Source organism: Pleurodeles waltl, chromosome 4_2 (assembly GCF_031143425.1).
Source record: "Pleurodeles waltl isolate 20211129_DDA chromosome 4_2, aPleWal1.hap1.20221129, whole genome shotgun sequence".
Lineage (NCBI taxonomy): Eukaryota > Metazoa > Chordata > Amphibia > Caudata > Salamandridae > Pleurodeles > Pleurodeles waltl.
In genome coordinates this window covers 1,034,612,630-1,034,638,032 of record NC_090443.1, presented here as the reverse complement: position 1 = coordinate 1,034,638,032, position 25,403 = coordinate 1,034,612,630, and the positions used below count along the sequence as shown (strand labels likewise).

Sequence of the window (25,403 nt, the reverse complement as noted above, 5' to 3'; positions counted from 1 at the left end):
CGAGATCCCTGTCTGACGCTACTATTCCTAGGGCGATCCTTATCTGACACTGTTAGTACAGCGAGATCCCTGTCTGATGCTACTATTCCTAGGGCAATCCTTGTCTGACACTGTTAGTACAGCGAGATCCCTGTCTGACGCTACTATTCCTAGGGCAATCCTTGTCTGACACTGTTAGTACAGAGAGATCCCTGTCTCATTCTACTATTCCTAGGGGGATCCTTGTCTGACACTGTTAGTACAGCGAGATCCCTGTCTGATGCTACTATTCCTAGGGCGATCCTTGTCTGACACTGTTAATACAGCGAGATCCCTGTCTGACGCTACTATTCCTAGGGCGATCCTTGTCTGACACTGTTAGTACAGCGAGATCCCTGTCTGACGCTACTATTCCTAGGGCGATCCTTGTCTGACACTGTTAGTACAGCGAGATCCCTGTCTGACGCTACTATTCCTAGGGAAATCCTTGTCTGACACTGTTAGTACAGCGAGATCCCTGTCTGACGCTACTATTCCTAGGGCGATCCTTGTCTGACACTGTTAGTACAGAGAGATCCCTGTCTCATTGTACTATTCCTAGGGTGATCCTTGTCTGACACTGTTAGTACAGAGAGATCCCTGTCTCATGCTACTATTCCTAGGGTGATCCTTGTCTGACACTATTATCACAGAGAGATCCCCTTCTGACGCTACTCTTCTTAGACAGATCACAGTCTGGGAGTTCCACCAGAATATTTAATTCAGAATATTGTGAGGCCTAAATATGGTGGTAAAAATGTTGAGAACTGAAGTGTCACAAAGGTAAGTTTATATAGGTTCACTACAATTAACTTCACATATATGTACCATGACAATATATATATTTTGAGGTGTGAAGATGTAGGGTTAAGAAGAGTAAATGTACACTACCTATATGCACTTACCATCACAATATTTTGTTCCTTGATATTTTTGCCACGATATTTTGGCCCCACAATATATTTGCCCTCGATATTCTGTCCTACAAACCCCAGTCTGATATCACTATTGGTGGAGACATGCCTGTCTGATGCTAGTCCGTGCTGAGTGATCCCTGTACAACCTTACACTTCGAGAGGTACCTGTCTGAAACTACTATTCCTTAAGTAATCACTGTCTGATTCAGTGATTCATCAGAGGGTGCCATGCCTGATGCACACACTGCTATTCCTACAGTAAAACCTCGAAGAGCCTAATATTCGCTAGGGATCATTGCCTGATACCACTGTTTGTCAATAGATTCCCAGTCGTATGTTGTAGAGTAAAATTTAAGAAATTAAATGAGACCAAAACAACAAAAATACAATTAGCTGAACCGGGGATATGCAATTTTAAATGTTTCAGTGACAAACAGCACCAAGAAGCAGAAAACACTAACTGTGGGTACCTAGTGCCGCCAGACCGGGACAAAGTCACAAGTTCAAGCCGACCATGATGGGGTGCTGGCCTGATACAGGCACCAGATTAGTTTCCCTGAAAAAGTTACCTTCTCGAAGTCTGGCTTCCAGAGTTCAAAACTTCAGGACTTCACAGGAGGAGCTTAATCGATGCCAACCAAGGGTCCAAAACCTGTAGAGACACCCCTTGGGGATCAGGGGCTCACTCCGGCAAAGGCCAGAAGGGCTCAGGCAGTTCCACCTGCAGGTCCAGTCAGGGCCATTTGCACCAGGTCAGCTGGGCAGTGGCAGGGAGGCCTCGGGAGGTTGTTGCGTCCGTATAGCTCAGAACAGGAGGTCAGCCAGCTGACCATTTGAGTCACTCAGGTTAGCCAGGGATAAAGGGAGTAGGTCCAGTTCTCCTTTTCAAAGAGCAGGGCAGGCCTCAAGCGGAAGTGCAGGCATCTGGTAGCAGCAGGGCAGACCTCGGAAGAACAAGGCAGGACTGGCACAGCAGGACAGTCATCTGAGGAACAAGACAGGCCTCAAGCGGAAGTGCATGCATCTGGTAGCAGCAGGGCAGACCTCGGAAGAACAAGGCAGGCCTGGCACAGCAGGACAGTCATCTGAGGAACAAGACCGGCCTCAAGCAGCAGTGCAGGCATCTGGTGCAGCAGGGCACTCCTCTGAAGAACAAGGCAGTTCTTCTTCTGTAATGTCCACAGGCCAGGAGTGCACTGATGAGTGGCTCAGGAGGTCCAATATTTATACCTGGTGCCACCCTTTGAAGTGTTGGCAACTTTTAGTCCACCCCCACATCTGGTTCTGGAAAGGTCCTTACTTCCTCTTTCTTCCCCTTCAGGCTCAAAGAAGTCTAGGGTAAAAAAGGGCTTGTGTCAAATTGCTTTCAGAGGGTGCTGGATGTAGCCCTTTGAAATGTGTGGGGGACAGGGATCATCTCTGCCTCTCCCATCCTGGCAGGATGGTCTTCTCCCAGCTACATCCAAGTCCTATTGTTCCCTTTCTAGGCCCAATGTGCATTCATTGATGGGGAAGCAATTAACAGGCTCTGGCAGCTGGAAACTCCAAGAAGGCCTCAGAAAGCTTAGGGCAGGAAATTGTCAACTTTCCAAAGGTGGCATTTTCAAAACTGTAATCTAAAATCCAACTTTATCGTTAAAGGGGTTTTTAGATTACAAATCATTTGAGTCCAAAGATGGCATTTCTACTTGCTCCCAATCAAAAGTTAGCTGTTAAATGTAATAAGGTAAGTAGGCCTTACAGTTGTGAAAAGCAAATTTAGGAGTTTTTCACTGCTAGGACATGTAAGACTTATATAAAAATATATGACCAACTTTTTAAATACAATGCACCGTGTCCTATGGTTGTTTAGGGTCTACTTTACGGGTGGCTTGTATGTATTAAAAATGAAGGTTTAGGCCTGAAAAAAAAAATTATTTTGCCATGTCATACTGGCAGCTTAAAACTGCATTACAGTCTGCGATGTCACGCGTGAGACATGTTTTAAAAGTCTAGTTTTAGTGGGTGAGACAATGAGTGCTGCTGCCCACTAGTAGCATTTAATGTACAAGCCATGGGTGCACCTGGTACCATATACGAGGGACTTGCAAGTAAATTAAATGTTTCAATCAGGTGGAAGGCAATTGTACTGTACTTTAGGGGGAGAGCAAAAACACTTTAGCACTGGTTAGCAGTAGTTAAGTGCACAGTCCTTAAAGCCAACAAAAACGGGTTCGGAAAACAGGAGGGGTGAAGACAAAATGTTTGGGGATGACCCTGAAACGAGGGCCAAGAACAATCCCTGCCTTTTTCATAAAAAGCCCTTTCTGATATTTATGTTACTAGTAGAGAGATCCTTATCGAGCACACTTATTGGTGGAGAGATCCTTGTCGAGCACTGCTATTGTTAGAGAGATCCTTGTCGAGCATTGCTATTGTTAGAGAGATCCTTGTCGAGCACTCTTATTGATCGAGAGATCCTTGTTGAGCGCTGCCATTGGTAGAGAGATCCTTTTCAAGCACTCTTATTGGCAGAGAGATCCTGGTTGAGCACTGCTATTGGTAGAGAGATCCTTGTCAAGCACAGATATTGGTAGAGAGATCCTTGTCGAGCACTGGTATTGGTAGAGAGATCCTTGTTGTGCACTGCTATTGGTAGAGAGATCCTTTTCAAGCACTCTCATTGATAGAGAGATCCTTGTTGAGTACTGCTATAATTAGAGAGATCCTTGTCAAGCATAGATATTGGTAGAGAGATCCTTGTCGAACACAGGTGTTGGTAGAGAGATCCTTGTCGAGCACTGCTATTGGTAGAGAGATCCATGTTGAGCACTCTTATATTTAGAGAGATCCTTGTTGAGCACTGCTATTGGTAGAGAGATCCTTGTCGAGCATTGCTAGTAGTAGAGAAATCCTTGTCGAGCACTCTTATTGGTAGAGAGATCCTTGTCGAGCATTGCTAGTGGTAGAGAGATCCTTGTCGAGCACTCTTGTTGGTAGAGAGTTCCTTGTCGAGCGTTGCTAGTGGTAGAGAGATCCTTGTCAGACACTATGGTTTATTGAGATTCCTGTTTAGCACTACTTTTCATAGAGACACATGTATTTGGCACTGCTATTCAAAGAGAAATCCATCTCTGACACTACTACTCACAGAGGCCTCCTTGCCTGACACTACTATCAGCAGGGATTGTATTGTCTGGCATTACCATTCATAGAGACATGCCTGTGCGGCAGTAGTATTCACAGGGACATCCCTGACACTACTAACTGTAATCCTCAGGCACAAGTTACAAGTCTTGGTTCATCTGCATATTCCTATTATGTTAGCTAACCTTTGCGTCACACACTACAGCCCTTGCGGTTGTACCGTCACAAGGCACCTTTTCCAAGGATGTTACACCCCTAAACCTGCATCTTATGTGGAAGAATGTGCAGGTGTTTTGTGTGGGTGTGGACTGAAGCAGGGCGGGTAATACAGGTAAAAAAGATGCTGTGATTGTGACAGCAGAGTTGTAGTGTCTAAGCATGCGCATGTGTCAGAGGTAGAGTTAGATGAGTAGGGAGAGCATCCTCCTCTGTAGGGTTAGAGAGGTGGTGACTGGGTGTGTGGTGGGGCAGTGTTGGTCTTTGTGGTGTGTGAGTGAGTATGTCAGAGGAGGTGGTACATCAGTAGAGTGTGTGCCCCTCTGAGGAGTAAGGGTGGTGTGTGAGTAGGCTAGCATGTTGCATGAGGTGTTGGGTGAATACAGAGTGCATGCACTTCTGAGGTGTATGGGTGGGTAGCTGGGTGGTGTGTGAGTGGGCTAGCATGTTGTAGGAGGTGTTGGATGAGTACAGAATGCATGCACCTCTGAGCGATAAGAGATGTAGTAAGAGAAGCGTGTGAGTAGGTAGTTTAGGTGGTGTGTGAGTAGTCCAGCATGTTGCAGCAGGTGTAGGGTCGGTACAGTGTGCATGCACCTCTGAAGGATAGGAGAGGTGGTTAGAGGTGTGTGGGATGGTAGCTAGGTGGTGTGTGAGTAGGCTGGCACGTTGCAGGAGGTGTTGGATCAGTACAGAGTGCATGCACCTCTGAAGGGTAGGAGAGGTGGTTAGAGAGGTGTGTGGGTTGGCAGCTAGGTGGTGTGTGAGTAGGCTGGCATGCTGCAGGAGGTGTTGGGTACAGATTGCCTGCACCTCTAAGGGATAAGAGAGGTGGTTAGAGAGTTGTGTTAGTGGGTAGTTGGTTTGTGTGTGAGTAGGCTAGCGCCTTGAGACCCGCACTAGCGCCTTGAGACCCGCACGGGTGAGTAGCGCGCTTTATAAATGTTAATGATTTGATTTGATTTGATTTAGGCTACCATGTCATAGGAGGAGCCTGGTCAGCACAGTACATACTCTACTGAGGGGTAAGAGAGGTGGTTAGAGTCGTACGAGTGGGTAGTTGAGTGGTGTGTGAGTACGTTAGCATGTCACAGCGTGTGTTGGGTCAGTAGAGTGCATGTGTATCTGAGGTGTGTGGATGGGTAGCTTGGTGATGTGTGAGTGGGCAGCATGTCACAGGAGGTTTTTGATCAGTACAGAGTGCCTGCTTCTCTGAGGGGTAAGAGAGGTGGTTAGAGAGGTGTGTGAGTGGGTAGTTGGGTGGTCTGTGAGTAGGCTAGCATGTTGCAGGAGGTGTTGGGTCAGTACAGAATGCATGCACATCTGAGGGGTAAGAGAGGTGTGTGAGTGGGCAGGTGGGTGGTGTGTGAGTTAACTACCATGTTGCAGGGAGTGTTGGATCTGTACAGAGTCTATGCTTCTCCTATGGGCTAGAGAGGTGGTTAAGGAGGTGGGTGACTGGGTATGTGACTCCACCATAGCATGGTGGTCCGTGGACGTAGGGCGCACCGTGGTATTGCTGCGGGGAGGTTCAGGTGAACTGGGCAGTACGGTCCCTACATCTGAATGGCCAGGTCTGCCAGGCACTGTACAGACCACGGTCCCTCTGTGTGACTGGCTCAGCTGGGTGGCCTCGTGGGACCTGGGTGGTGGTGTGTGCAGCGGCGAGTGAGTGACAGTGCAGCACAGGGTGGAGCTTAGGGTGACCGTGACCAGGAGTCCCAAATTTGCCCGGGACATCCTCGGTTTTCAGGGAGTGTGGACTGAGCACAGAGGAAGAATACATGTATGCCACTGCAGGATTAGTTAACAGCCCTGGCAGAAAGGTATTTAGTTTACAGAGATGATACTGTATAGAAAAGTTTAATATAATTCTCCTTAATGCAGCATTATCAATATTTTTATGGTCTGGCTTGACAGCACAGCCGTCGCCAGACAGTTGTGTGGGTATCACCAGGAGAGGGGCTTTGGCCCTGCCCACATGTTAGGAGCCAGGAGTACTTGTTTTGATTGGACTTAAGTTGTGTGCTTCCTCAAAAAAGTGCTTGCCTTTCACACTACCCTGATCATTTTGTTAATCCAGCTGCCTGAGGTTGAACTTTCGGGACACACACATGACATTATAATGCTATTAAAGCGTCTTAGATAACTAGGCAATTTATGGTGTTTTATTTCCTGGCAGCAGCATAGTTGAGAGAAAGGCAATGATTAACCTACATGGATGTTTAGGTCTGGCTTAACAGTGCAACTGTCATCTGACCTTTTAACCTACACCAATATTATTCTACAGTTCTTTGCTTCCACACAAATACATATCCATTTCCATGCTATATACTTGTAATGTTTCACGTTACCATACAATAGTCCATTAAAGCTAGACCTTTTGGCATTACCAGTGCTTGTCTATGCTGGGAGCACTGTCAGTTACTGATTCTGTGCCCTTCTGTGCAGTATTTCTTGGATGTCAGTTCATAGAGTTGCACTTTGTGACTACCTGGACCCAGTAGGAGGCTATTCCGTGTGAGATTTGTGGAAACGAGGAAAGTCTAGCTGGAGTTGGACCTTGAGCAAGGGTGTGACTCTGCAGGTATGCGCTCTTTGCTGGAGGAACCTTGCCTCAAGTCCTTGTAGTGCTGGCTGTGCATTGCAGAGTGCCTTGAATGAGATTCTTGGAGCTACCAACAGCTACTGTACTGCTGGAAGAGGCTTTGAGGTGTGTGTGAGCCCATGGGTGGAGGTGCAACAGCGGTTCAGCCTACATGCCACTAATCTTGGGTGTGTCCTTCAACACTAGTAAGTGTTAGCATGGGACTATTTATATAAAGATAAATAACCAGGGAGCACAAACTCGCCTGTGACTCACTCTTACACGGCTCTGGCATTTCCAGAATTTCTTGCCAAGCGAACAGGACACGCTTTCACCAAATCATCACCTCACCCGTAGTACAGCCATAGGTCATCTCTTTGAGCCTCAAACAGGGGATTGCTAGAGGTACCAACCTGCAATGGCTCATCTTTCAAGGCTGTACAATCAACAGAACAGGACTCATTCTTCAGAGCAGAGAAGCTTCAAGACAAGTGGAGGGAACCAGGACCTTGAATCTTCTGTCTCACATTCTTGCATTCCAGCAGATGGTGCTCTATGAAGAGGGCTGATTCTACCAAGTCTGACAAAGATGATGGTTGAGTTGAATGCACAGATCCATCCTTAATGTCACCTGGATTCTTTACACCCATGTGACCTCAACAGCCAACTGACAAAAAACAGTTACATAAGATTGCCCAACTTTGCAAAGTTCCTCTTGATCTGTCCTGCAGCCCCCAGCTCCTCAGGGCTGGCTTCTAGGCACTAGGTTTCTCTCCCTTCAGTCCTCCTGCAAGGTATAGTCCTTAGTGGTCAGCTGAGCCTCCTTGGGAACAGGAGTCGTGCTTTTAGTGCCCCATGTACAAGAAAAGAGGACGACAAAAACTTGACTCTTGCGGAATAGTTTCAGTTCCTGGGTACCTGCAGGAGTTACTAGTCTGATTTCTTGTGTAAGTCTTCTTCCAACAGGAGTCAGGAGTCTTCTTCCAGCAGAACCACCTTCTTGAGATGTAATCTTTCCAAATCCAGAAATGTTCTGAGAAGGTGGTGGTGGATGGGCTAGACTTATCCCGTGCACTAGCGAGTGATTGAAGAAATTCTATCTCCCAAACCTAACTAAGAGCATGATTTATATTTTGCCTGTGACAGATTTTCTGTCCACCGAAATATAAATCCCACTTACCAAAATATAAATCCCAAAGGGAATAATGGGATTTATATTTTCGTGGACGGGGATTCCGTCCCCGTTGTGACAGAGTAACAGGTCTGCCGAAATATAAATCATGTTACAAAGACTACAATGCCCCCATAGGAGACCACATTAATAACAAACACACTTCTCCACAATAACAAACAGAATGGGTATATATTCAATTAGACAAATGACTTTATTATTAAATATACAAAAAATAAAATCCAATCTTACATAAAAGTCACAACAAAGGAAGTCCCCATCTACACACCCTAAGGGAGAAGGACAGAAAAAAGTACAAAGATCAAGTGCTCGTGATCAGAAAAGGAAATAAAAGATAATAAATCTCATAACTATCTATATACCATATACTAAAAAGCAGACTGTTTGTTAATCTTCTTCTGCATTGAACCAATGTTCAATTCGAAAAGACATTATATTCCCACTTTAGTCCTTCATCCACACTATATACAGTAACCAAATTCAGGCTGGAGCATCGTCGTCGACGTTTTGACCCCTTTTCGCTCTTGGACCAATTCAAAAGCTCCTCCACCTGTCTTCTTCAGGAATACCCGAAAGGGACCCCCATTGTTTCAAACTGAATTATGTCATCACAATTTTCTCCAAACTTATTTCAAATAGAACCCAATCTTTTCAATCATTAAATAATAATCCCAAGAGGTACATCTCATGTATCACTCCTTCAATTGTCGTTTTCTCCTCTGAACCGTTAATGTCTTCTTCCCGTCTTTTTTTAGAGCCGCTTTCACCGAATTAAAAAAAGTAGAAATCATGTCCTAAGTTCTAATAGTCCCCTACTTCCTTTTGCAGCACTTCCTATTTCCCTTACTGTAAAACTACCAGGAGCCGTTGTTTCATGATGGTAAAATCAAGCTGCCAGACTCAGGCCTGTCCTCAGCTCCTAAGCCTGCCTCTGTTTAGATGACCGCTCCTCCTAAAACAGACATCCTCGTTTAAACAAGCCGACCGGTAGCAAACAGCAAATATTCTGTGTAGCAAGGTGAAAGTATTGTGTGGTATGAGTGGGGGATCTTACCTTGTAAAACTAGCACAATACCCAAAATTGGACCTCGGATTCACCCTAGTAAATCTTAGCTCAGTCCTGGTGGAGTGGCAGAGAGCAGTCAGGCTACTTAGAGGAACATGTGTTAAGTATTTCACCGCAGGATGTTAAGCAATTGACACGACTCAAGAGAAATCCGACAACAATTTACTACACCAATTACAAAAATAAAGCTGATTTGTATATATAAATATATGTATATATATTTAGACACCAAAACAAAGTCGATACATCAAGGATAACCAGAGATATCAATTATAAAGGGTGAAATACACCAGTACTTTGCAGAGCTGCCAAACTCTATTATTGTGGTCAATGGGAGAAAAACACAGTATCCAATCAGACACTTGTGGGTAAGTTCCGTAGAACTCACTTGGAGTTCAGGTCTTGCGGGCCCACAGACCAAGTGTCAACAGTCACTACAATTTTACCTAGCTCAGGGGGGTGGGATGAAGAGGGGTGCTGGCTTTGCTTGGTGCTGAAGGGGACTCGCGGTCTTGAAATGGGCACCTTAGCAAAAGGGACTTTACTGTCGATTTCAACGAAGCCCTTTGGAACTTAAACTTGGAGTTGGCCTCAGACTAGGAATCACCAGGTAAAACTGCTCTGCCTAGCTCAGGCGTCTCCGGTGCAGAGGTGGTCCTGGCTATCTGTGGTGCTAAACGGGGATCCGCGGGCGCTGCATTACCAGGTGGCACAACGCAAGCTGGAAGGAGATGCAAAGACCGGACAACGGAGCCTCAGGCATGGATTGTTGCATGGTGATGATGAATCTCTGGGCCTGGAGCGTCGGCTGTAGCAGGTAGTAGTCAGACTGACCACAAACAAGGCTTAGAGATGATAAGCACAGCTTTTGCAGTAATCTTCTTTCAGAAGACCAGGAAAGCAATATAGGGAGCCTCGTCTCACTGAGGATCGGGTCTGCATTCTTCAGAAGTAACCTGTCCAGCCACTTTCAGGCAGCCACGCTTCTGTGTCCAGTGGAGAGTTCTTCAGTGGTCGTGGAAGTGCAGTCTGGTCCTGCAGTCATCAGGGGACTAGTGCTTCTAGTCCTAGGGAGTCTTAGTGAAGGGTTTGGTTGCAGAAGTGCTCTCCTTCCTTGTGGAACTGATCTCTGGTCCAAGGCGAGTCACAATCCAGCAGTTGCAGAGTAGCTGTCACATGTGCAGAGCTTTGCATCTTTTCTTCGTGGAGTCCTGCCTTGTCTAGGACTCGGGTCTCTTCTTAATTCATGGCAGATCTGAGGTTCTGGGGTCAGGGGTGCCCCTTAAATCCTACATTTAGAGGGCAATAGGGGGTGTGAGGACTAGTAGCCAATGGCCATCTAGTCCTGCAGCTAATCCGCCCCTGAGGTGACCACATCCGGTGGGTGCATGTCACCTAACTATCCAGAACCCAATATTTTTAAGTAGTTTCAAGATGGCACAGGCCATCTTCCACTGTACATCCCGGCTGGCCCACCCTAGATGTGTTGTCATCCTTAGGGGAGTGTACGCCTCATGACTAGCTAATTTTCCTACCTGCTCGTCTCAGGAGGTGCCTGGGGCAGGGGAGGCTTAGTCCTTGAATGGGGGATGAATTTCTTTGTCCAGCAGCGGTGGTGAATTATTTGAAGCTGACTTCCATGATGGGCACATTTACTAGCCATCCTGGCAGGGTGGAAATATTACCTCTTTCCTACACAGGCCCTTGTACCAATCTCTGTGAGCTGCACCGACTCCACAGCATGAGATCAGACTTCTCTCTTGGCGGCAAACACTCGGGAAAGCCCACCAAGACACAAGAAAGCTGGTATCTTGGTGGTCATACTCTAAGGATCCCACCTGGGTGCATGCTAGTTTAACCTGAACACGAGAATCGTATTCGGGGTTAAAAAGCACAGTATTTTATACTAAACACAACAGAATTCGGCACGGCCATTACAGGGCTGGACACCTGGGGTTTGCCCAGGTGCCAGCCCATGTTATCCAATGGTCCGCCGGTCACTTGTGGTAGTATTACGTTTTAAATGCTACCACAGGGCCATATATGCTTGCAAATATATGATCCACACTTATTACATAATGCTACCTGCCTTCTGGGCTATAGGATTCCTGCCTTAGAGGTGACTGGCGTGTTATGGGCAGTGAGGGGACTCTGCTTGCACATGGCGTGGGCACTCGAGCAGGCGACCTGCACATGCAGGGCTGGCATGGCAGCCCTGCAGATCTTGCTTTTACTCGCGTCAGGCAGGGTGGCACAATCACTGTTGCAGCCCTGTTGAACCTTCACCGTTCCTGCCCTGGGTACCACTGGTACCACATACTAGGGTCTTACAGGGGTGGTAGAGTTCTTGCCAATTGGGTTATCTAATTCACAGTTTTAGAGAATAAGCACCAGCACTGAGGCCTGGTTAGCCGATCACAGTGCACTTCCAGATCAAAAACAACAGCATCAAGCAGCAAAATGTGGGGGGGTGCCCATCCAAAAAGGGCACTTTACAATATTCTGCATTCAACCCAGTTTAAATCATACAACATCCATGGATCAAGTTCATCAAAACCGCACCCACACCTCTTCATGAATCACCAATGACATCCTTCAAATATCACAACTAAAACAGGCAAGGAAGCCTCAGATCCATCAGCGCCATTTTGAAGTGGACAGTCCACAACTGTTTACTAACAAAATAAACAGAATAATCCTGTTACACACATTCCAACTTCTTACATTCAACCAAATTCAGACATCTAAACATCTCCCTATTCATACCTCCCTAATGTGATTGCCCGCACAAAAAAAGAGAGCCGACCAGCAGCAAACATCGAGAAGTCTACATTCAACCTGATTATTTCACTACCAACCTTTTACATTTTAAGAAAATCAGTCCACTAAATATCTCCCCATAATTACCTCACCAGCGCGATATTCATCACATCCCAACATTCTACTTTCATCCATTTAATAGTGTAAAATCCACAACTGCATACCAACAAAATAAGATTGATCAAATTGGACCTCTCTTTAATACCCAGTTACTGCATTCTCAGAATAATAATGATTTTCACAATGTGTCCTCCAAGTTTTCGTTTTTCCTGCTTCAATTTGAGATTGCCATCCTACAGTGGTTATTCTCCAACAGTATACAATGCAAGTATCAGATAAGTAGAACTACTAAACCAAACATCACCACAAACCACACACAATATACAACCCAATGTATTCCACATTGTCAGAAAGGGGCGATATGACCTACCAGATTGAACCACAGTACGCCGATACTAGGCATTTAGGAATTCATTACCCAAAAGCCTCTGTCAACAATATAGACTTAACAGTGTTATTAATACTATTCTGGAGATGATGTAATATCCAATTTATAATACCGTCTTGCAGGTTTTCTAAAAAAAAAAAAAAATTGTTAATTCTCTTGAAAACCCTCTAAAGTGACAATCACAGAAAGTAATGCAGTTCACTTTGTACATTCAAATCTTTCTCCGGCGTCCTCAAGCTGCTGATCCAACTCGCCTCTGTCTGACGACGTGTGAGCTCTATGTTACCTCCCCACACACTAGTGATAACCCTTTGAATTCCATGAAACCTAAAGTCACATATATCCGGATGGCAATCCTTAATGTGTTGTGCACGAGGAGATTGTGGGTCATGATGTTTAATAGCTGTGTGGTGCTCCTGAATTTGGAATATCAAAGCCCTTCTCGTACTGACAACATAAACTTGTGAGCAACCACAAATAATTGCATATACAACACAAACACTACTGCAGGGAGTAGATTATTGTATGTCATACAATTTTTCTGAGTTATATTTAAAACGTAACATTTTATTAACTCGAAATTGACACATATTGCGTTCCGTACAAATAAAGAATCTGGTAGCTAATTACTATTCTTCTTTGACTTCACCAGAGGTGGGTAATTTCTACCAACCTGCTACTTAATCTTCATGTTCCTTCTGTATGTAGCTAGGAGTTTCTTTGGAAGCAAATCACCCAACCCAGCACCCTGTACAGTGGGCCAGTGCTTCAATAACGCTTTATACACCGCATTGTGTTGAGAACTGAAAGTTGTAACTAGGGCCAACCTATCCCCCTCAGTGTTTTACATTTTTTTCATGGAGGTGGTGTTCCTTTTCACAATATGAGCAGTTTTTTTCTGCTTGGTCAAAGAGGATATGACTATACCCATGTGGCATCAATCTATTTCTCAATTTGTAAATATCATTATCAAAGTTTTAATTTCACTGCAATTGCGACTCAATCTCACCATTCTCCAGACTGAATTTCTCTAATCACTGATTTAGGTTGAAAACGATCTGCCCTTAGAATATTATTAGAAGCCATAGGTTTCCTGAACAGCATCCTATGAATTTTACTGTCCTTTACATACAATTTCACATCCCGAAACGTGATTACATTTTCCTTGCAACACATTGTAAAGTGCATGTTATATGAAATGTTGTTCAAATACTCAAAAACATTTAATTGGGTTCTTCTAGCAGCTGTCCAAATAATAAAAACATCATCGGTAAATCTTCCTCAAATGCAAATTAATCCCATCCATTTTCCAGGCATGCACCCTCTCAAACCACCCCATTAAGAGGTTTGTGTATGAAGGGGCTAACCTGGATCCCATGACAGTTCCCTAGACGTGATGATACCATTCAATATTAAACAAAAATAAATTGTCAATATCAAATTAGCCATTTCAACCAACATTTTTCAATGTACAGCAAAGCTCTCAATTTCAGACGATAAAAATGTTGCATGACCTTGAGTCCACACTCCATTTGCATACATGTATAAAAACCCACTACATCTAGACATACAAAGATCATACTGGGATCCAATACAATTTCACACAATTTAATCAGTACATCCATTGTATCCCTTATATATCAATAACAATTCATAACCAATGGTTGTAAAAACAAATCCACATAATCCACATATTCAGAAAGATGTTCTATTTATTGTGGAAGATGCAAGAATAAAGTTATTTGGAAATCTAACTAGTTTTGTGGGATCTATTTACTGAATGCGCAATGTACATATTTGGATTGAGGACACTGTAGTATTGATTATATATTTGTTTATTATATGGTGTTTGGGTCTACCTATTGAGAGCTCCCCAAGTTGCTGTATTCAATGCACTCCTTGCCTGCTGATGCCGGTCCTACAGTCCTCTTCTTTCTCTCCCATCCTAGGTGTACATACCCACCGTCTTTGAGAAGTACACAGCCAACTTCCAAGTGGGCAGCAAGAACGTGGAAATCAACCTGTGGGATACTGCAGGTAAGAGCAGGCGTGTGTATTATGCTATTGTCCAGAAGGAGATGCACGGTCAGCTGTGCTGCTGGAGAGGAGGGTCCTTTTGGGGAGAGACGTGTTCAGTTTGGGAGGTATATGATTTTGTGTGTGTGTGTGTATACGTCATATGAGTGTGTGTGCATTGTGAATGTGTGTTTGTGCATATGCTTGTGTGTTTCATTATGTGCATGTATGTATGTCTATTGGTGTGTAAGAGTGTGTGTACATGTGTGCTTGTTTGTATGTGTAGTGCATCTGCTTGTGTGTGCATGTATAGTGTGTGTTTATGTGTACTTGTGTCTGCATGTTTATATAGTGTGTTTGTGTGTGTACTTGTGTCTGTTTGAGAGTGTGATGCATGATTGCTTGGGTGTTTGTGTGCATATGTGTGCAAGTGTGTGTAGAGTACTTGTGTGTGTATGAGTATTCATGTGGAAGTGTGTATGTCTAGTGTCTGCTTATTTGTGCACATGTGTATTTGGGTTGTGTGCACATATGTGTTTGTGTGTGTATGTGGTGGTAGTGTGGGTATGTGTGTTATGTACACATGTGTGCATGTGTATATGTATGTATGTATATATGTATGTATAAACATTTGTAGAGTGCACTGCAGCCCAAAACTGGTATCCTGCTGTTGCAGCAATCTATTTCACAAAAAGAAGAGAACACACAGGACCAGGGGACAGCTACTAATTAGGAAAAAGCCATGTTCCAGAGCTTTCCAGAAACTCAGCAGCTCAAGGAACCCTCTCAAGGTCACTGGGAGGGCACTCCACATCTGAGCCGCTGTAACAGAGAAGGAGCGGCCACCTAGACGAGCTCTACGGAAACAGGGTACCTGTAAAAGGTTGGCAGATGCTAAATGCAAACCTTTTCTTGGCACATATCTTTTTATTCTCTGCCAGTGCTTAATTTGTGCTTGTTGTTTCCAGTGCTGAGCACCAGCACTTATTTTTGAGGGCCGGCACTTATTTTTCTGCCTCAAGCATTTACTGCGAGCAAAAGACAAATCGGAAAGATGGAGAAAGAGAAAAACGAAAAAACTTCACAAAGGGAGACAGCAGAAAGCTGCAAGAGTGAGCTGCAGGGGCAGGAAGTGGCTGTAAATGGATTGAAGAGGCCCGAGATGGCTTTAGGATGACGCGGCCTCTGTATTTCCTGTTTGCATATTTAATTGCAGCAGCTGCGTGTTTAAGAGAAGGGCTTTAGGCACCGGCATGTTTTTATTTACAAATTAAGCACTGGTCTCTGCTAATGCAGACCTGGCCCCTTCCTATGTAGAACTCTAAAGACTATGCACATTGATTTACACTGAATCCTCTGTTTAATAGGGAGCCAGTGCAGGTCTCTAAGGGCATTTGAGGCGGATGATCTTTAAGGCCTATTGGGTGCCAACTTTGCTGCTATCGATTGGAATCTTTGGAGTCGCTTAATCAAAAAATCAGGGGCTCCGAGCAGGATGGCATTACAATAATCCAGCCTACTGGGTATAGTGCTTTGAACAATTAATGGTTTGGCAGATGAGGGTAGGAACGAGAACAGTTTCCTTAGGCCACGCAGCAGGGCAAAGCAGGGACCGGCAACTTTGTTTATATAGTTGATCACAAAATATTATGCTTTTTTATTAGAGTAAATAATGGCTTCAGATATGCATTAAACAAAATCAGACTAAGAACCAATCCCTGCGGTACACCATGTTTGATACTTCTTAACTCAGAACAAAAAGGGGCTAAGGCCACTGTTTGGCAGCAATCTTGTAAATAAGCCTGTACGCAACTTTGTGCTGTACCACTAACACCCATTGAGGACAGCCTAGTCGAGAGGGTGTTGTGGTTGATAGTATCAAAAGCTGCCGACAGGTCAAGGAGAACTAGGACCACGGTCTGGTGGTCATCGGCTCTCTGTTGCAGCTCGTCCAGAGTACAAACTAAGGCTGTCTCAGTGCCATGGCCAGCCCTAAAGCCAAATTATTATTCATCCAGCAAAGCATGCTCTTTAAGATATTGAGCCAATATCTTACTAATGTGTTGTTCCGGGATCTTTATCGGATAGGGGAGGAACGAGATAGACCTAACTTTTTTCAACTCCGCTGGGCCAGCTGTTGGTTTTTTCAAAAGAGATGTAACAATAGCATTTTCCCAGGCTTGAGGGACCATCCCTGAGTTCAGAGATTGATTGCAGAGAGACCTCAGAGGTGGCAGAAGCTCATCCGCCCATCTTTTCCAGTACCTAGCTGGAAGTGTGTCTAAGACATAGTGGTCATAGGTGTCTTGAAGAAATTCTCCTCTGAGAAAAGTTTGAAACTGTCAATCTCACAGTTAAGTATTGTTACCATATCTTGTGGGTACTGTGATCTGACCGGGTCACAATGAAGAGAGTCTCACCCAAAAAGCATATTCCGCAATTAACGATGGGTGCTCTCTATCTGATGAGTCAGCAAAATCTTCTAAGATTTTTGATATCATATTTTCAAAGAAAATATATGTGGTGTGTGTGAGTGGTTTGGGAGTGTACATGCATGAGTGTGGTCATCATGTGTAAGTGCTTATGCACGTGTGCATGAGTGTGTGTGTGGTGTGTCTATTTGTGTGAATGAATGTGGATATGTGTGGTGTGCGCGCACTGTTTGTGTGCATGAGTGCTCATGTGTGAGTATGTGTGGTGTGTTTATTTGTGCATGTACAGTATGTATGCATGTGTATGCGTGGTGCATGTGTGTGGTATGAATCTATGTGTTCATATGTGTGAATGAGTGTTGGTGTGTCTGCCTATGTGTGTTTGTATGTGTGGTGTGTGACTACTGACAGAATATTGGAAATAGAAATATTGTGTGGACATAATATCGTGTCAAAAATATCAAGGACCAAAATATTGAGCAGGTAAGTATAAATTGAATATTCTTAGCTCCACATCTACGTACCTAAAATATATATATATATATATATATATATATATATATATATATATATATATATATATATATATATATATATATGTTGTTGAAGTACATATATGTGGAGTTATATACAGTAAAACTTTGCTTACCTACAGAAACTTACTGTCACAAAACTTTTGTCCTCAATATTTTGACCCACAATATTTCTGTTTGCGATGTTCTGTCTAAACACCGTGACGTGTGTGCTTGTGTCAGTGCATGTGTATATGTGTGGTGTGTGTATGTGCATATGTGTATGTGTGTGGTGTGTGCATGGGTTTTGCGTTTTTGTGGTGTGTCTGCTTGTCTGTGTACGTGTATATCTGTGGTGTGTATGTGTGTGATTTCTTGGATGTATGTGTGGTGCATGTTTGTGTGTAGGTGTGGTGTGTCTGCTTGTCTGTGTATGTGTATATCTGTGGTGTGTGTGATTTTTTGCATGTATGTCTGGTGCATGTTTGCTTTGTTAGTATCAATATGATGGCTCACCTAACAATCAGACGTAGTTGAAGACTATCCTTGTGGGAACTGGAGTGCACTCTGGGACCCACCCCTATTTAAAAGTGTGTTTCTTTCATATCTTTTTTTAATGCAAGAACTTGTAATTTGCTCTAATTTCCTAGTTTTTGGCGAGATTCAAATGGCCCTCGAGTTGGACCAGTGAATTAGCCCATATTAGAAGCCAGGTTCCAGCGTATAGACATGTGTAGGTGCAAGGAAGAAGCCAGAAAATTAAAATACTCCCCACTTTTGATCAAAGCTCTTATGACACCAACCACGAGAACCAAGTGATTGCGACCCTCCCAGAAGATCTCCTTTGTCTCTTCCATCCCAGCATCTATCCTTTCATCCTTCTAGGCACTTGCTGATATCCACCATTTCACCTTTAATTCTGTCATCCATTCATTCGTTCATCCATCATACAGACTTTCACGATTCTATCCATCCATCTGCCTATCGATATCCAAACCTGTCCATTCACCTCCAAACCTATCCATCAAACCTGTCCATCCATCCATCCTTTCACTCATTCATCAATCCATCATTTCATTCATCCATTGATCCATCCATCCCTTCACTCATCCATCCACCCACCCACCCTCTCATGTTATTTATAAGTCTTTGTCTGTCGGGTTGCAGACAGAAGCCCATCAGGTGCTCCACCCTCCCTAGCCCCCTCTGCCCCCCCAAGCCCCACCTGGACTGCTAAAGGGAGGTGGGGTAGTTCAAAACACCCCTGTGTAGATGTGCAGGACGGAGCTGGGTGTGTGCCAGTGGAAACACACAATCAAAATAAACAAGCATTTGCAATGCAACGTGTCTCGCATTTCTCCAAGTTAGAGCTATTAGCAGTTGTAAACTCCCAACCCGGGCTTTTCTTGCCACATTAAATGGAAAAAACGAGTGCGATCGCGCTGCTACAGTTCACTTGTAGTGAAACTTATCGGCATAACCGGCAAAAGTGCAATTAAGGATCTAACAGGGTCGATGTCATGCAAATCGCTCGACTTCTGCCCAGCAAGATCGCGCTGCGAAAAAAAGAGAAAAAGTAGTCCACAAACCAGACCGAAAACAGCGAGCCTCGCATGTTTTCAGTACTTGGTCGCTGCGCTCGAGGAGGGCTAACCACCGGAAAAGGCATGACGTATGCATGCCTTCCACTAATGAAAGCGAGCAGATTTTAAAAGGCAAGCCCACGAACCAATGAAAGACACTGACGTGACATGGGCGGGGCTCCGAGCCCTTTTCTAACTACTAGTGTCTCGCAAGCGATACGCAAGCGCATGCTACGCAGGCTCGACCCTAAAAACACAAGGATGTGCACGGATGGTTGCTAGACCGCACATCTTCATGCAGTTGTGAAGAATATAAATGCACAACTGTTTTTTATCGGTGTTAAACTAGTTAAACCTTCTGCTGCCTGTGGTAGTGAAGACAGTGAACGCAGTTAGTTTGAAAGGATTCATTTCACACAATCTTTACCAGATAAATTGGCAAACACATTAGCAAACATATCAGACAAATAAGAAAATGAGTGTTTAGATATTTGGCGTTGTGCAAGGACGTTTGTGTTTCTTTTTATCTGTCTTTCCATGTATATGCTGGTGACATCACGTGACACGTCTTTCACCCTTTGGGCTTTTTTAAGGATGCCTTTAAAAAGGGGGGCTTGGATGGGGAAATAGTTTCTCCTACACTTAAAATCCTTTCCTCAGACGGGGATATCATCTCCTAACAGGACACCTCAGACCTCCACAACCTCTTCTCCCCTAGGCCTGGGTCCCGAAACTCTGGGTTCTCCTGTAGCTGACCATGTTGTGTTATTTGCATCTAGGCGCTAGGGTGTGCCTCGAGGCTGTGTTTCCGCTTGGTCTAAGGTTCCCTCTACGCACGAGGCCTCCTGTATCCCCCCAGCCAGTAACCCTCTGTCCATGTGCCCCCGCCCCAGTGTTTCTGTCACTCAGTACAAGCGCTTTTGTTTCTCACGTATAGTGTCCCTCCCTGAGTTCCACTGCACGTGAACCACAGCACCGATGACTTGTGCTCTCAGTCCCAGTGTATCCGCCCCAATCTCAGTATCTGTGTCTCTTAGTCCCAAAGTCTGTGTCTCTCAGTCCCAATGTCTGTGTCTCTCAGTCCCAGTGCCTGTGTCTCAGTCCCAGTGCCTGTGTCTCTCAGTCCCAATGCCTGTGTCTCTCAGTCCCAGTGTCTGTGTCTCCCAGTGTCTGTGTCTCTCAGTCCCAGTGTCTGTGTCTCTCAGTAACAATGTCTGTGTCTCTCAGTCCCCAATGTCTGTGTCCCTCAGTCCCAGTGTCTGTGTCTCTCAGTCCCAGTGCCTGTGTCTCTCAGTCCCAATGCCTGTGTCTCTCAGTCCCAATGTCTGTGTCTCTCAGTCCCAGTGTCTGTGTCTCTCAGTAACAATGTCTGTGTCTCTCAGTCCCCAATGTCTGTGTCCCTCAGTCCCAGTGTCTGTGTCTCTAAATCCCAGTGTCTGTGTCTCTCAGTCCCAATGTCTGTGTCTCTCAGTCCCAGTGTCTGTGTCTCTCAGTCCCAGTGTCTGTGTCTCCCAGTCCCAGTGTCTGTGTCTCTCAGTCCCAATTCTGTGTCTCTCGGTCCCAGTGTCTGTGTTTCTCAGTCCCAGTGTCTGTGTCTCTCAGTCCCAGTGTCTGTGTCTCTGAGCCCCAGTGTCTGTGTCTCTCAGCCCCAATGTCTGTGTCTCTCAGTCCCAGTGTCTGTGTTTCTCAGTCCCAGTGTCTGTGTCTCTCAGTCCCAATGTCTGTGTCTCTCAGCCCCAGTGTCTGTGTCTCTCAGCCCCAATGTCTGTGTCTCTCAGTCCCAGTGTCTGTGTCTCTCAGTCCCAGTGTCTGTGTCTCTCAGTCCCAGTGTCTGTGTCTCTAAATCCCAGTGTCTGTGTCTCTCAGTCCCAATGTCTGTGTCTCTCAGTCCCAGTGTTTGTGCATCTCAGTCCCAGTGTCTGCGTCTCTAAATCCCAGTGTCTGTGTCTCTTAGTCCCAGTGTCTGTTTCTCTCAGTCCCAGTGTCTGTGTCTCTCAGTCCCAGTGTCTGTGTCTCTCAGTCCCAATGTCTGTGTCTCTCAGTCCCAGTGTCTGTGTCTCTCAGTCCCAATGTCTGTGTCTCTCAGTCCCAATGTCTGTGTCTCTCAGTCGCAGTGTCTGTGTCTCTCAGTCCCAATGTCTGTGTCTCTAAATCCCAGTGTCTGTGTCTCTCAGTCCCAATGTATGTGCCTCTCAGTTCCAGTGTTTGTGTCTCTCAGCCCCAGTGTCTGTGTCTCTCAGTCCCAATGTCTGTGTCTCTCAGTCCCAGTGTCTATGTTTCTCAGGGAAAGTGTCTGTGTCCCTCATTTCCAGTGTCTGTGTCTCTCAGTCCCAGCGCCTGTGTCTCTAAGTCCCAATGTCTGTGTCGCTCAGCCCCCGTGTCTGTGTCTCTCAGTCCCAATGTCTGTGTCGCTCAGTCCCAGTGTCTGTGTCTCTCAGCCCCAGTGTCTGTGTCTCTCAGTCCCAATGCCTGTGTCTCTCAGTCCCAATGTCTGTGTCTCTCAGTCTCAGTGTCCGTCTCTCTAAATCCCAGTGTCTGTGTCTCTCAGTCCCAATGTCTGTGTCTCTCAGTCCCAGTGTCCATGATCACCAGTCTCAGTGTCTGTGTCTCTCAGTCCCAGTGTCTGTGTCTCTCAGTCCCAATGTCTGTGTCTCTCAGCCCCAATGTCTGTGTCTCTCAGTCCCAATGTCTGTGTCTCTCAGTCCCAGTGTCTGTGCCTCTCAGTCCCAATGTCTGTGTCTCTCATTCCCAGTGTCCGTGTCTCTCAGTCCCAGTGTCCGTGTCTCTAAATCCCAGTGTTTGTGTCTCTCAGTCCCAGTGTCTGTGTCTCTCAGTCCCAGTGCCTGTGTCTCTCAGTCCCAGTGTCTGTGTCTCTCAGTCCCAATGTCTGTGTCTCTCAGCCCCGTGTCTGTGTCTCTCAGTCCCAATGTCTGTGTCTCTCAGTCCCAGTGTCTCAGCCCCAGTATCTGTATCTCTCAGCCCCAGTGTCTGTGTCTCAGCCCCAGTGTCTGTGTCTCTCAGCCCCAATGTCTGTGTCTCTCAGTCCCAGTGTCTATGTTTCTTAGGGAAAGTGTCTGTGTCTCTCCAACACCATCCCACAGCCTCCTACACCCTCCCATAGCCAGCGGTCCAACACCATCCCACAGCCAGCGCTCCTGCATCTTCATAGAGCCTCCGTCCCTCCACCACACCACAGAAACTAACCCTCCTGCTCTCTGCCTGCAGTGGCATGCAGATTTCCAGTGTCTGTGTCTCTCAGCCCCAGTGTCTGTGTCTCTCAGTCCCAATGCCTGTGTCTCTCAGTCCCAATGTCTGTGTCTCACAGTCTCAGTGTCCGTCTCTCTAAATCCCAGTGTCGGTGTCTCTCAGTCCCAATGTCTGTGTCTCTCAGTCCCAGTGTCCATGATCACCAGTCTCAGTGTCTGTGTCTCTCAGTCCCAGTGTCTGTGTCTCTCAGTCCCAATGTCTGTGTCTCTCAGCCCCAATGTCTGTGCCTCTCAGTCCCAATGTCTGTCTCTCAGTCCCAGTGTCTGTGCCTCTCAGTCCCAATGTCAGTGTATCTCATTCCCAGTGTCCGTGTCTCTCAGTCCCAGTGTCTGTGTCTCTAAATCCCAGTGTTTGTGTCTCTCAGTCCCAGTGTCTGTGTCTCTCAGTCCCAGTGCCTGTGTCTCTCAGTCCCAGTGTCTGTGTCTCTCAGTCCCAATGTCTGTGTCTCTCAGCCCCGTGTCTGTGTCTCTCAGTCCCAATGTCTGTGTCTCTCAGTCCCAGTGTCTCAGCCCCAGTGTCTGTGTCTCTCAGCCCCAGTGTCTGTGTCTCTCAGTCCCAATGTCTGTGTCTCTCAGTCCCAGTGTCTATGTTTCTCAGGGAAAGTGTCTGTGTCTCTCCAACACCATCCCACAGCCTCCTACACCCTCCCACAGCCAGCGATCCAACACCATCCCACAGCCAGCGCTCCTGCATCTTCATAGAGCCTCCGTCCCTCCACCACACCACAGAAACTAACCCTCCTGCTCTCTGCTTGCAGTGGCATGCAGATTTCCAGTGTCTGTGTCTCTCAGTCCCAGTGTCTGTGTCTCTCAGTAACAATGTCTGTGGGTCTCAGTCCCAGAGTCTGTGTCTCTCAATCCCAGTGTCTGTGTCTCTCATTTCCAGTGTCTGTGTCTCTCAGTCCCAGTGTCTGTGTCTCTCAGTAACAATGTCTGTGGGTCTCAGTCCCAGAGTCTGTGTCTCTCAGTCCCAGTGTCTGTATCTCTCATTTCCAGTGTCTGTGTCTCTCAGTCCCAGTGCCTGTGTCTCTCAGTAACAATGTCTGTGGGTCTCAGTCCCAGTGTCTGTGTCTCTCATTTCCAGTGTCTGTGTCTCTCAATCCCAGTGTCTGTGTCTCTCAGTCCCATTTTCTCTCAGTCCCAATGTCTGTGTCTCTCAGTCCCAGTGTCTGTGTCTCTTAGTCCCAGTGTCTCTCAGTCCCAATGTCTGTGTCTCTCAGTCCCAGAGTCTGTGTCTCTCAATCCCAGTGTCTGTGTCTCTCAGTCCCAGTGTATCTCAGTCCCAATGTCTGTGTCTCTCAGTCCCATTGTCTGTGTCTCTCAGTCCCAGTGTCTCTCAGTCCCATTGTCTGTGTCTCTCAGTCCCAGTGTCTATGTTTTTCAGGGACAGTGTCTGTGTCTCTCATTTCCAGTGTGTGTGTGCCTCTCAGTAACAATGTCTGTGTCTCTCAGCCCCAGTGACTGTGTCTCTCAGTCCCAGTGTCTGTGCCTCTCAGCCTCATTGTCTGTGTCTCTCATTTCCAGTATCTGTGTCTCTCAGTCCCAATGTCTGTGTCTCTCAGCCCCAGTGTCTGTGTCTCTCAGTCTCAGTGTCCGTCTCTCTAAATCCCAGTGTCTGTGTCTCTCATTTCCAGTGTCTGTGTCTCTCAGTCCCAGTGCCTGTGTCTCTCAGTAACAATGTCTGTGGGTCTCAGTCCCAGAGTCTGTGTCTCTCAATCCCAGTGTCTGTGTCTCTCAGTCCCAGTGTCTCTCAGTCCCATTGTCTGTGTCTCTCAGTCCCAGTGTCTCTCAGTCCCAATGTCTGTGTCTCTCAGTCCCAGTGTCTATGTTTTTCAGTAACAATGTCTGTGTCTCTCAGTCCCAGTGTCTGTGTCTCTTGGTAACAATGTCTGTGTCTCTCAGTCCCAGTGTCTGTGCCTCTCAACCTCATTGTCTGTGTCTCTCATTTCCAGTGTCTGTGTCTCTCAGTCCCAGTGTCTGTGTTTCTCAGTCCCAGTGTTTATGTCCCTCAGGGACAGTGTCTGTGTCTCAGTCCCAGTTTCTGTGTCTCTCAGTCCCAGTGTCTGTGTTTCTCAGTCCCAGTGTCCGTGCATCTCATCTCAGGGCCCTGGGTTTCAGTGTCCCTTGTGTTACCGTCCAGTTGTCCACATCTGGCTGCGTCTCGTTAGGAAGTCGGGAGCCAGTGTACCCCAAAAAATAAACTACAGGAGTGTCTTCTTACCTGGTAACACTGGCTTTCCCTAGTGTGACTGCGCCTTGTTGTGGGAGGGGGACGTGTGTGGAAGCTCCCTCTAGTGGTGGGACAGGGGCCTGCGCCAGGCTGAGGGCGGTGACAGGTGACAGGTGACAGGTGTGCTTCCCCTTACAGGTCAGGAGGACTACGACAGGCTCCGCCCCCTCTCCTACACAGGCGCCAACGTCATCCTGATCTGCTATGATGTGACCAACCCTGGCAGCTTTGACAACGTCCTGATAAAGGTAAGAACTGAACGTGGTACGGCCTGCTCACCGCACCTACACCATCCCACAGCCTCCTACACCATCCCACAGGGAGCGCTCCACCACCCTCCCACAGCCTCCTACACCCTCCCACAACCTCTTCACCATCCCACAGCCTCCTACACCCTCCCACAGCCTCCTACACCCTCCCACAGGGAGCGCTCCACCACCCTCCCACAGCCTCCTACACCCTCCCACAGCCTCTTCACCATCCCACAGCCTCCTACACCCTCCCACAGCCTCCTACACCCTCCCACAGGGAGCGCTCCAACACCATCCCACAGGGAGCGCTCCACCACCCTCCCACAGCCTCTTCACCATCCCACAGCCTCCTACACCCTCCCACAGGGAGCGCTCCACCACCCTCCCACAGCCTCCTACACCCTCCCACAGCCTCTTCACCATCCCACAGCCTCCTACACCCTCCCACAGCCTCCTACACCCTCCCACAGGGAGCGCTCCAACACCCTCCCACAGCCTCTTCACCATCCCACAGCCTCCTACACCCTCCCACAGGGAGCGCTCCACCACCCTCCCACAGTCTCCTACACCCTCCCACAGCCTCTTCACCATCCCACAGCCTCCTACACCCTCCCACAGGGAGAGCTCCAACACCATCCCACAGCCAGCGCTCCACCACCATCCCACAGCCTCCTACACCATCCCACAGCCAGCGCTCCTACACCATCCCACAGCCTCCTACAC

The 25,403-nt window shown here is 46.6% G+C and overlaps 1 protein-coding gene across 1 annotated transcript in view; it reads left to right on the top strand.

Moving 5' to 3' along the window:
* RHOD (ras homolog family member D) overlaps positions 1-25,403 on the top strand; it is an 89,494-nt gene that overhangs the window by 32,258 nt on the left and 31,833 nt on the right. The window contains exons 2-3 of the mRNA XM_069232946.1: positions 14,340-14,427; positions 24,568-24,677. Of these exons, the coding sequence (XP_069089047.1) occupies positions 14,340-14,427; positions 24,568-24,677 (198 nt within the window). The remainder of the gene's footprint in view (positions 1-14,339; positions 14,428-24,567; positions 24,678-25,403) is intronic.